This window comes from Medicago sativa, chromosome 6 (assembly GCF_051527215.1).
Source record: "Medicago sativa cultivar Bolivia chromosome 6, Bolivia_mono, whole genome shotgun sequence".
Classification (NCBI taxonomy): domain Eukaryota; kingdom Viridiplantae; phylum Streptophyta; class Magnoliopsida; order Fabales; family Fabaceae; genus Medicago; species Medicago sativa.
Window position 1 is genome coordinate 61203537 of NC_140754.1, and position 12414 is coordinate 61215950.

General features: G+C 36.2%; 2 protein-coding genes and 1 long non-coding RNA gene across 3 annotated transcripts; 1 reads left to right on the top strand and 2 right to left on the bottom strand.

Moving 5' to 3' along the window:
• The first annotated feature begins 940 nt into the window (after positions 1-940).
• Positions 941-1851, top strand: LOC146916080 (uncharacterized). Its single transcript, XR_015013702.1, has 2 exons — positions 941-1149; positions 1629-1851. It is a non-coding gene; the product is annotated as an uncharacterized LOC146916080 (long non-coding RNA).
• A 3749-nt stretch (positions 1852-5600) lies between these two features.
• Positions 5601-7004, bottom strand: LOC146916081 (uncharacterized). Its single transcript, XM_085721536.1, has one exon. It carries the CDS (start codon positions 7002-7004, stop codon positions 5601-5603), a length of 1404 nt encoding a protein of 467 aa, XP_085577662.1.
• Positions 7005-7052: 48 nt separating this feature from the next.
• LOC146916082 (putative protein FAR1-RELATED SEQUENCE 10) lies at positions 7053-8576 on the bottom strand. Its single transcript, XM_085721537.1, has one exon. It carries the CDS (start codon positions 8574-8576, stop codon positions 7053-7055), a length of 1524 nt encoding a protein of 507 aa, XP_085577663.1.
• Positions 8577-12414: the final 3838 nt, after the last annotated feature.

Here is a 12414-nt window from a genome sequence, read left to right on the forward strand (position 1 = left end):
AAGAATTAAATTTTTCATATTTTTGTTATAACCTAAAAACATAAATGCCTCCTAATTTTAATTTCATGCCTATGTTAACCGTCATGGCGAAGGCTACGAAGAAAAAGCTGACATTTTGAATCCATCTCACACCGATGATTAAGGTGGACGGCCTAAATGCGTTAAAGTTAATTAGCAATCAGATTCACAAAATTTAAACAAAGTAGGAAATTGTAGAATGTTAAAAATATGAAATTTAGGTTCAAACCTCGCGGGAACCACCTTCACGATTGTGATTGATCCGTCAGACAATTGCTTGATCTCCATTGACTTTGGAGCTCTTATTATCACCCTTCCTTGAGTAGTGAGTGTAATAGTCCTCTCCTCAAATTGAGCAGCCATTTATTTAGTTAGTATTATTTTTACTTTTTCCAAAGTCTATCTCTAACTTTGACACCTTTTCTAGAAAACCAAACACACTTAAAATAGTGTGATGCATGGAGAAAAATTAAAAATGTGTCAAGAGTTCCGTAAACATCTCCGTAAAGCAAAAAAAATAGAGACATTTTCCACCCCTAAAAAAGAAAGCATGTGATTTTTTCCGCCTCTCAAACTTTTCCGTAACTCTTGGTCAAACAAAAAAATGTGACCGCTTCCAAGCCTTGGACATAAATTAGCAGAAAAAATATTAAAATAAACTTGAATTTTATAAAACTGGGAATGCAAATTTATTTTCCAAGTTTTATAAAATTCAAATTATTTTAACATTTTTTCCGCTAATTTTTGTCCAAAGAATTTTTTGTTTGACCAAGTGTTACGGAAAAGTTTGAGAGGTAGAGAAAGAGGTGGAAAAGTCACATAATTTCTTTTTTAGGGGTGAAAAATGTCTCTGTTTTTTGTTTTACGGAGATATTTATGTATCTCTTAACACATTTTTAATTTTGCTCCACACATCAGACTATTTAAAGTTTGTTTGGTTTTCAAGAAAAGGTGTCAAAGTTAGAGATAGACTTTGGCCAAAATAAAAATAATACTAACTAAATAAATGTCTGCTTAATTTGAGGAGGGGACTGTTATACTACTCCAGGAAGGGTGATAATAAGAGCTCCAAAGTCAATGAAGATCAAGTGACGTGTCAATCACAATCGTGGTGGAGGTGGTTCTAGCAAGGTTTGAACCTAAATTTCATACATTTAACATTCTACAATTTCCTACTTTGTTTGAATTTTGTGAAGCTGATTGCTAATTAACTTTAATGCACTTAGGCTGTCAACCTTAATAATCAGTGCAAGATGGATTCAAAATGTTAGTTTTTTCTTTTTAGCCTTCGCCATGATGGTTATTTGTGATTTTGTTCTGTAAATGTTTAGGCTAAAGGTTAGTTTTCTCTTTCAATTATTATTTTAGGCTACTTCCATTTGACCTTTTTTGATACTAATTTCATAACAGTGTTTTGCACTTTGCGGAAAATCTTCAATATCGCATTTCATTAAGTTGTAAAGAAGCAACAATAATACTTGTAGAGGGGTTTCTCGAACTAACTACCCGCACCTTCGACACAAGACAAATACGGATCCTTCTCTAAAAATATATGTATACTATTATGCACCTTATTTTGAATAAGTTTAATATTTGCACGGTTTTTCCAGATGTTGAAAATGTGTGACACAGAATCCGATGAAGGCCAAAGAGAGAGCAAGTCTGATGAAAAACATGGCTCTGTAAGCATATTTTTTTCTTATTGTTTTTCAAGTCAGGTGTATCTTAGATCCATCTGTCAATGAGTTTGTGATGTTTTTAATACATTTATTATTCCACATGGAATGAATGTCATAAAACTAGTGTGCGACCCGTGCGCGAACGCACGGGTAATTTTACCGTTTGTTTACACATCAGCACCTACATATCGGATTAAGCGTGTCCCAAAATCGAATGTGTGTCAATCAATGTCCGAGATTGACATGATACGATGAATAGACAAAACAAAACAATATTATTTTCAAATTGGTAATAAGGTGTCACCGCATCGTTGTTCATGTCGCGTCTGATGTCCATATCGATGTTCGTGTGATTAAGACCATACTGATTACGCTCACCTCGTATCGATATATATTTATTCAACTCTTTCAACCTCAACTCACTTTTATTTTGCATTACATTTATTGTATTAATTTTTGAAGACATCTCCAACAAAAGAAAAAAAAAAAGGGACCGTTTACTCACATATTTTATTCAACAGTAGTTATGATGTCCAAGCATGGCCATTCTTGAATTAAGTCAGAGAGATAAACTTGGAACGTAGACATAAAGTACAACATGAAGATAATTCAGAATTACAACACACATCATTAAGGCTATGGAGCGAATCTCCTAGTGTAATCTTCGACACACAGCGATAACAATTGTTGCGACGATCACGTTAGAAAATAGATATTCGATCGAGTATGAAGAGAAAACTCAAGTAGTAACCACCATATTACATAACAACTATCCATAAATACTTACACAAATTGTAAAAAGAAATAAAAAAATACATCTCTAATTGACAGCTATGCTCATATGCACTTAAAAATATATATTGTGACATCCTATTTTCTTTGACAAAAAAAAAAAACAGATGATTATAACACCATATGATGACAACGTGTGTGTGTGTATGTATGTGTGTGTGTGTGTGTTTTTATATATATATATATATATATATATATATATATATATATATATATCAGAAAAAGCAAGAATGGACTAACATAAGGATTAATTTTGAATGAACAACAACGCCAAATTGTTTGTTAGGTATGTTGTTTACTCATTCGAAGAGTTTCAATGCAAAGCCAAAATAAATTACGATCAAACCTTAAAGGCGAAACTACCATCCTCGTAAATCAACTACGTCGTACAAAATGATGCCATCTTGATCGGAAATATTTGCATTACGCATTGTTCACCACATATGCAATCATAACTTCACTTCTTTTTTTTTTTTTTTTTAAATTTGTAAAAGCAATTTTTTATGAGGATCATCCTCCCTTCCTTCCTTAAACCCTAGCTACCACACCATTGTGGCCTCCCCACTGTCTTGCTTCAACCGCAACTTGGTGCAAACTCAACACCGTCTTGCTTTTCTCTTTGCGATATATATCTATTTAACTCGCTTTTTCAAACAAATAAGTTATCACATAACTTCCACTCCCAAAATCTTCATTCCCTACCACCTATAAACTAATTTGTATAAAAAGTTATTCAACATAAATTTAAAAAATGTGAACGAACAAAATTGTGTTCAATGGATTACAAACTAATTAAATATTAATATAACTAAGAATTAATGTGAAGATAAATTTAAGATTTAATATAAGCTATTTTTAGTTTTTGAAATGATCAATTATTTCTGCTATTATAAAAAAAAGGGAAATGCATTTTTTTTTTCAAAAGAAGAAGACATTGTTATTTTTTTGGTAGATAGATGAAATGACAAAGCCTTAATAAATTCACACATACAACTTCAAGTCCTGGGTTCGTACTCCGGTCATGGCATTTCGCCTAACAATTTTGACATTTTTACATTTTGAGTTAGGACTTACATACATTGTTTTAATATTACATTGTTAATTCATGTGCTTATATTAGTATTCCATATTTTTCTTTTTTAAGTGTTGTTTCTTCTAAGCCAGGTCCATGTGTCCTAATATCATTTGTCCAAAAGGTATCCAAAGCATCTAATGTTATTTCTTTGTACCCAATACTCTTTAAGGGCATTTTCGACATTACCCTGGATTAGTCTCATAACCTAATTCTACACTATTTATAGTGCCAATCATTGGTGAAAAAGGGGGCTGCACTGAATTCCATAGAAACACATCCAAATTGGCACCCACAGAAAAATATATCTAAACACGTTTTCCTTCCCAAACTTCCTCAAGAACACTTACCATCAAAATTTTCCAGAATTATTTTCTTTACACAATCCAACACTGTCATATGCATAACAATCCAACGTCATAATCTGAACTACTCTTATCACCATTCAAAGAAAACCAACCGGCCATTTCACCAACAATTTAACCACAACAATTTTTTTCATTTTCCTTTCATCATCAAACTGAACACAACACAGTACTACTCACAACTAATCGGATCAAGCAAGAAGGTAACCAATCCGTCTCAACCGCAACAGTGAGGCTCGGCCAACAACAATAACAACGTAATCGAGTCCAGATCGAACCGGTCTGTCAAAGAAGGACAAACGGAACCGGCCTAAGCATCTACACTTGTATCTGAATCCGAAACAAGAGAAGGAAGGAGAATAGGAATTCGTATTGGACACCACCGCAAGTTTTAACACAAACAGAAATGGAGAGGAAGATCCATAGCCGCGCCGTTCAAGCTTGATGGAACAAAAACGAACAAGCTGAACTCGAATCCATGAGGAAACGGAAACTCCGCCATTTCTAAACCGTGACAACGTTGAGCAGCTCGGATCTAGAAGTTTTCCATCTGATTTCTCCGATTTAAAACCAGAGGTAATTTCGTTGTCCTTTTTCGTTTGATTTTGAAAGTTAGATCTATGATTTTGTGTTAGTTTGCTGGATTTTTTGAGTTCATATTTGGAAAGAGGAAGAAAAATGATTTTAGAAAATGTTGTTTGTTTTTTTGAAACGGCGGAATTTTGAGTTCCGACGCGGCGGTGCACCACCGGCCACCGTGCCGGAAAATTTTTGTGCGACCGGAGAAGAAGCTTCATGTGCGTTGCATTTTTTTTGTTAACAGAGAGAGAAATGAACATTTATTTTGTGTGGTATTGGTTACAAAAGTTGCTGATCGTTGTTTTTATACATGATCCATTTTCTTTGACTCTACCCTTTTTTAAACCCATGCCTTTTGTTTTCTAACCGACACCATTAGAATCCTGCTCTTTACCCAAACAGGTTTGCTCACTCCCAAAGTAAAATACCAAACTGCCCCTACACATGTTAAGTTACGCTAGTTCAATTATTAACGTATGTTAAGTTACGTTACGTATGTTAACATGTGTTAGTGTTATTTGTTGAAAGACACTGCGCATGTTAACATGCGTTAGTGTTATTTGTAAAAAAAACACGCATGTTAAAATGCGTTGGTGTAATGCAGTGCGTGAGTTAACTCAGGTTGCCATTTACACTGGCGTGAGTTAACTCACGTTCATAGCAGAAACAGAAACTACATTAAATGTATGCAGTAACAGAACAGACTTGTGATAAGTCTAGAAAGACCCGTAATCACGCCACATTCATAACTTAACCAAATTATGCCAGTTTAAGAAGTTTATTGGATAATACGACATAATTGATCAAAATTACTTAAAAACATCGTTTTTATCACAATCACGTAATCACATATAAACGATCCAAACGGTCCAAATTTCATAAATTTGCCGGTAATGACCCGTAATAATTTAAACACACTTAATGACACGTAAACGATCCAAAATAATTCATTTCATATATTTATATAATATTAGTTACATATTGTCCATAAATATCAAAATTACACAATAGGCCACCAAAAAAGATGTCGGGGTGTAATACCACCAAAAAATAGGACGAACACCCACCGACCCAAAAGTGTCATAACCTATCTAACTAGACTAGTGATAGTGCATAATCTCCATCTTCATTCATGACTTCGTTCTCTTGCTTTGGCTTTTCCGGGGTGTCCAAAGTAATAGGATTGTGCTCATTTGTTGGTTTCTTTGGCGGCTTTGGCTCCTTAGACATGAGCTCATCGAAGGCGGCGTTTCTATCCAAAAACTGAAAAAGCCATTGCTCCGCATCACCAATCTTGTGAGTCATCCACTCCTTAGGAGGAGGTGGTAGCGGACATTTTTCTTTCAACTTCACATGAAGAAAGTGGTCGGGAATCAAGCAAAGGCACATTATGTTGGAATGTGCATTAAGTGGTGGAGCACTCCGGATTGGAAAATATGTCTCACATGAACCACCCAATTCGGGCAAAGTCAATAGAACAATCGCTCTATTGTAACAACTAGCAACAATGTGACCCATATCCGGAGTGGCCAACCACTTCTCTGGAGGTGCAATACCACTTTTACTTGTTGGAGGGTGTAAACCATCCAAGATAAGTTTGTAACGGCTCTCGGTAGCATATATTGGCAAGTAGTCACTCTTGTGAGTTTTCAACTCATTAATAAGTGCATGACGAACCAAAACATGATCATCCTCATGAAATCCCATGTGCCTAGCTACAACCCGAAAACCACAATTACCATCCCCTCTAACATTCACAATGTCTTCAACGTATGGTCTCATGAGATTTGGAATTTGAGACATGTATGGTATTTGCAAATAAGGTTGTTTTTTTGAAGTAGAAGTTGAAGTTTGTGAGCGGGAGCAAGTGCCAAGACGAGAACCTTTAGTCTTATGAGACTTACTCTTGCCATGTGTGCATTGACTATCGGGATTTTGAGCATCAATAGTCTCCCACCTAGAGGGGATTCGACCGGTGGACCTCGTTTTTGGTGTAGACTTCACCCTTTTAGGTGCCCCCTTGGTGGCCACTTTTCTCGGAGGTGGCTTCAACATTGTTTCCTCCGGAAATCCTAGTTCACGTAACTTGTATTTGATGAAGAGTTTCATCTTATAAGGGGACCTCTTGATACGTTCTTGAATGGCGTCCCATTCCTCCGTAACGGAAAAATTGGCATCAACCTCTTCTCCAATTACACTTAACCTTCGCCAATGAGGGTGTATTTCTTCCAAAAGAATAGGCAATTTATGCTTTCTCTTCTCGGCAAGAATACAAGCACAAGGCAACCCGAATGTTGCCATTTGCACACAACCACAATCTTCTTTAGCAAAGCCGAATCTCGTAGAGCGTTCATATTCTTCATCGATGAAACCCAAAGCGGCCTTAGAGACATACCCCTCCAACTCGGAGAATAACTTGTTTTTTTTGTATTTGTGCACCATGACGGTTTTGCTCCTCCCAAAACTCCCATGTATCTCACTGAATTGGTTTTTCAACATTTTGTCTATTTCATCCCAACATGTCGCCAAATCTCCCACACTACTCCTCTAGTATCTTTTCAATTGTGCATGAGCCGATTCAACAATTTTGGTGCTCCTACACCCTAGATGCAAGTATGTATTCGTCCATGCCCTCACAAAATGCTTCTTAAGGGGCAAAGTGGTTTCCTCAACATATTTAACATACAATGGAAATGGTCCACATACCTCATCTTTGAATGTCAACCATGCAATTGCAAATGAATCCTCCGTAGGAGAGTTAACAACATCTCTCCAAATACTCAATATTTTCTTAACAAGCTCACATTGCTTGTCATCATCCGCTTCCTTTGCTTCTTTGGCAACAACATTTCCTTTTCCTTTCAAAGGGTTGGCATTGACTTTACAATCCGTGATGCACCTAGATCTTACATTCTTCTCAATAAGAAAATTGCAAAGTACATGGTCCGTTTTAGGGAGAGCTTCGGCAACGGCTTTGATCAAAGCGGGGTCCCTATCGGTTACAATCACCTTAGGCATGTTGTGTTTTGAGGTCAAAAGACCAACCAACATCTCAAGTGTCCATATGAAGTTATTCTCTCTTTCAAAGGAAAGAAAGGCAAACGCAACCGAATAGGTCATTTTGGTAGGGGTGACACCAACAATCTCAAATAATGGCATTCGGTATGTATTGGTTTTGTAGGTGGAGTCCATGACCAAAACGGTGGGAAAAGTGTTGAGCATATCAATTGAATCCGGATGAGCAAAGAATAAATCTTCAAGAGTGGTTTCCTCGCTATTTGCTCTTGTGAAATAGACATACCGATGCTTTTCCAACTTTGTAATCAAGTATTGCAACTCGGTCTTGTCCTCTCTTTGCCCCTTGCGCCATCTAGTTCGTGCATTATACACTTGCTTGATGACTGTCAAACTTTCTTTGTTTCTTTCCTTCAAATCCGTGAGAATATTCCTAGGCTTTGCCAAGCTCTTTGTCATGTCGATAACTCTTTGCTTCTCCTCCCCTTTTAGTCGACCCGCAAGAAGGTGGTCGGATAACTTTGGCACCAACTCATGGTTGTGAACTCCACAAAGCATTGCAATCCACCATTCTTGTGTTTTTTTTTCAAAGAAGCATTTCAACCTAAATGGACAATTGCACTTCCTTGATCCCGTGCCTTCAAGCTTCGGTTTCTTCCTCGTCTTAGGTGGCTTGTATTCACCACTCCTCTCACATTGCATCGTCATGTATGGCGCCATTGTACTAGATTTATTTATAGAAATAGTAAATCCCGCCCTAGTCGCTTGTCGACAAACCCAACCAAGCAATTCTTCTCGATCTTTCCATCTCTCGTTTGTTGTAAAAAATGAACCGGTGTTTACTTGAATAACACGAATACCGGTAGGTACCGGTTTAGGCTTCTCTTCAAAGTTACCGGTAGGTACCAGTGTTACTTGATTGTGAAGTATGTGAGCTTCAACTTGAAAAGGAATTTTCACTTTAAACTTCACTTCATTGGTTGGTTTGCCTACGCCGGAAGCTTTGTTATTGCCCGGTTTTGGCTCAACGCCATCCTCCACCACATTTTCAACCATGCCACTCAATGTCTACTCAATAAAAAAAACAAAGAAAATATAAATAAATGACTTGTGTGGCAAGCAAAGCAAGAAAAATTAAGAGGTGAAAAATTTCAAAATCTGGCCAACACACTAGCGTGAGTTAACTCACACTAGTGTTATCTTCCTACGCAAGTTAACTTGCGCAACACTTACGACTAGCGTGAGTTAACTCACGCTGAGCCCTACCCACTACTGAAAAACATGACGTGACAGGCACAAAAACCAGGAAAATAGGATGAGTTTTGGGGATACATTATCTGTTCTTTGATGCTTGATGAGCGTAGAAACTTGTTTCCTGACGATTTGCAATGATTTGGAGTTGAGATTATGACCCAAAAATTCGCACTTTTAGGGTTTTTGGAGGTGGAGGGAAAGAAAAATGGTGTTTTGGGCTTGCATGCTGAGTTTTGAACTAAAAACGGCACTTTGCGTGACTTAACTCACGCTACGTGACTTAAGTCACGCTGCGCATGTTAAGTCATGTAGCGCATGTTAAGTTGCGTAGGGGTAATTTGGTCTTTTACTTTGGGAATGAGCGAAATCATTTGGGTAAAGATCAGGATTCACACCATTACTCTTCTTTTTCTGTTTTGACTTTTCACCATGTTTTTATTTGCTTAACCCTTTTGTATTGCTCCTGCACCCCCCATGTTCTTTGAAAAACCTTTTTCTTACTTATTAAGTACACTATCATGCAATTTTTTTTCATTCAATAATTTAATCTATACTTCAGGCATTTTTAAACCTTAAAAAAAACCATTATATGCATATTTATTTCTTTGAGTTGCACACACCGACACTTGCACCGACACTACACCACTTTATTTATTGCTTTACGCTCGCTTTATTTTTCGCATCGTTACGCTAGTTTACCGTTAGATTAGAAAAAGCTTTTTTATCTCAAAAATCAAATATGTCAAACTTCAAATATTTTAATAAACCTTGGATCCAAATCCAAGAGGCTTTTCCTTTATTTTCTTAATCAAATTTCTAATGAATCTTAATTGAACTTAGACTAAATTTCTTAATTAAAATTGACCAACTTCACACCATTTTATTCTTCTATACCTTGAGGTCTCGCAACCCTTCCTAAAACCATTTTCAAAAACAAATTAAAATCAATCTAACCCACCAAAAATATTTTTGAGAATGAACTACATTGGATTTTGATCCCTTTCTTTAAGGGTATGTAGGCAAAAGATTTATCCTTCCCAACCAAATAAAAAACAACAAAATCATCCTTCTTCTCCCTCCATTCTTTCACTTAGGCTTTAAGTAAACATTTTTAAATAAATAAATAATCTAGCACAAGATAAAGTTAGGAAAGAGGTTCCCACGGAGTACCGTGGTCTTTAGAGGTGCTTAACACCTTCCTCTATCGAAACCAACCCCCGGATCTAGAGTCTTTGAAAAAGGGTTTTAATTCATCTTTTCCCTTCCCACGAATAAAGATCGAAAAGTCCAACGATTGAAGGTTTAAAACCAATTAATGGATTGACACCCGAAAATCATCAACTACAACAAGGATTTGGAGAAAACAAGGTATAGAGAGAAGAGAACAAGAGGAGAGAAGAACCAAGAGAGGAGGCTGCCAATCGGTAATTCTAAGGTAAGGGTGAGACTAACATTCAGTATTATTAAGTCTGTAATTCTGATAATTAGATTTAACATGTTGTATGTTGAGTTTGTGAGAATTTGAGAATTAGGGTTGAAGTCGTTATAGGTTGTTAGTTGAATAGGAATCTATCAAATTCATGTCCAGTTGGCGTTTAGTTCATAGAATAATCATAGGTAGAGTTTTCTATCAATTTTGGAATTTGGGTTGATGAAAATTGGGATTTAAGAGTGATTCTTAAGTGAGAAACGCATTGTTAAACTGATTTTTGAACTGCTGAGAAGCCCAAAATGGGCCACCGAATTGCCAAAATCGGCCACCAATTTCTGATATGGATTTCCAGTTTTAGTTCTGCAAAAATCGGTCCCCGATTTGTCAAAATCGGCCACCGATTTTTTGTCAGGCCAATCTAGAAAACATTCACATTTTTCACCCTTTTCCGTTTTGAATTTGCCTTCGGTGTAAACATGAAAGTTTTAGATAATTGTGTTAGCTTTCTAATGGTCTTGGTTTGGCTCAAAAATGATTTTTAGATTTTGAGTTATGATGAAAATACTCCAAGTGGGTCTTAGTAAAACTTTATGAAAAATTCAGCATAACTATTTCTAAGTTAAACCAATACTTATGGATTGTCTCCAAACTTCAAAGCTTGTGTACTATGAGTTCAATTAAGGTCTTTAAGAGTATTTAACCTATGTTGTGATGAGTCTAACTAGTGGTAGGCTGTCTTGAATTGTTGCATTGAGAACCCTTCACACGTGTAATCATGAGACGACCTTGGGGTAGGAATGAAAGTTATTTATAATGTTAGAAGCTGTCCAGAAAACATGAATTAAGATGATTAAGATTAATAGTAGTGAGATATTGTTATATATGCACTTTATGTATTGTTTTCGATGCTTATGATGATGTGATTCATTCTTTATTGTTGATATGATATATAAGAGTTGTTTATATGCTGCATATGTTGCTGTTTTGCTGTTGATGACCATTAATGTCATAAAGTTGTAAATGTCGGTCTAAGTTGTAAAGTTGTAAGATGTTGTCCAAATTATTGGAGTCATATAAGATGTTCATGATGTTCAAGATGTTTAAGATGTAAGATGTTGAGTCCATGCATACTCATTCATGTTGGGGGCTTGATGCCCTGGAGCTTTTGCTCAACTACGTTGGGGGCTTGATGCCCTGGAGCTTTTGCTCAATTATGTTGGGGGCTGATGCCCTGGAGCCTTTTTACGCTCAATTATGTTGGGGGCTTGATGCCCTAGAGCCTTTTTACGCTCAATTAAGTTGAGGGCTTGATGCCCTGGAATTGGTACCACATGCATTTGCATTATTGAGATGATTTAAGATGATAAGAGTTGCATAGTCGAGTTGAAGTTGCATAGTCGAGTCAAAGTTGTGAAGTTGATTAAGTTGATTTATGAAGTTGATGTTGATGAATGATTATGAAGTTGTTTATGATGATGTTATAATGTTACATGATTATTATTATGATATTTCGATGATGTTTATGTTGTTAAATGTGATTGATGAATTATATGCTTAATATTGTTGTTTGTGAAATCTCACCCCTTCAGCTTGAAAATGTTGCTCTTCGTATGAGTAACTTGCAGGTAACCAAGATTAGTTGCGGTCGTGAGTGGACTCCTCACATGTGTGTGTCTTAGGTGCTCTGATACGTAACGGGATGAGAATTTTGTCATTGTTTTCTATTCCTTACGTATTACCTTATGAAACTTTTAAGAATTGTTGTTGAACTAAGATATTATGAGATTTTATGTTGAGACCCTTGTGCCAAAGACTATTTAAGTTGTTGAATTAATTCCGCTGCGAAGTTTTAATTATTATGTTGTTGGATTTTTGAAGGATTAATATTTATTTATCCAGTTTATGATTTTTAAGAAAAGAATGTGAAACTCTGTTTATGATTGAGAAACTCTGATTTATTATGTTCATCAGCATGATTCGTGGGGTACACATCAACAAACTTTATAGTCATCCTGTTACAGACAACGTTTGAATGGTGATAAATCACTCGACTCCAACTTCTACGGTACATAGTGGTTTTAGGTCAAAGGGTGGAATGCACCACTAATTGAATTTTCATAACTTTTACTATGTAGCATTCTCATTGTGGGTCAGTCCAATATAAATTTTACTCCTAAGATTTATATATATGTGAAGACTTGATAACTC

Excerpts from the sequence above, each read along its gene's own strand:
- LOC146916081 (XM_085721536.1), bottom strand. The coding sequence starts at position 7,004 with ATGTTGAAAAACCAATTCAGTGAGATACATGGGAGTTTTGGGAGGAGC.
- LOC146916082 (XM_085721537.1), bottom strand. The coding sequence starts at position 8,576 with ATGGTTGAAAATGTGGTGGAGGATGGCGTTGAGCCAAAACCGGGCAAT.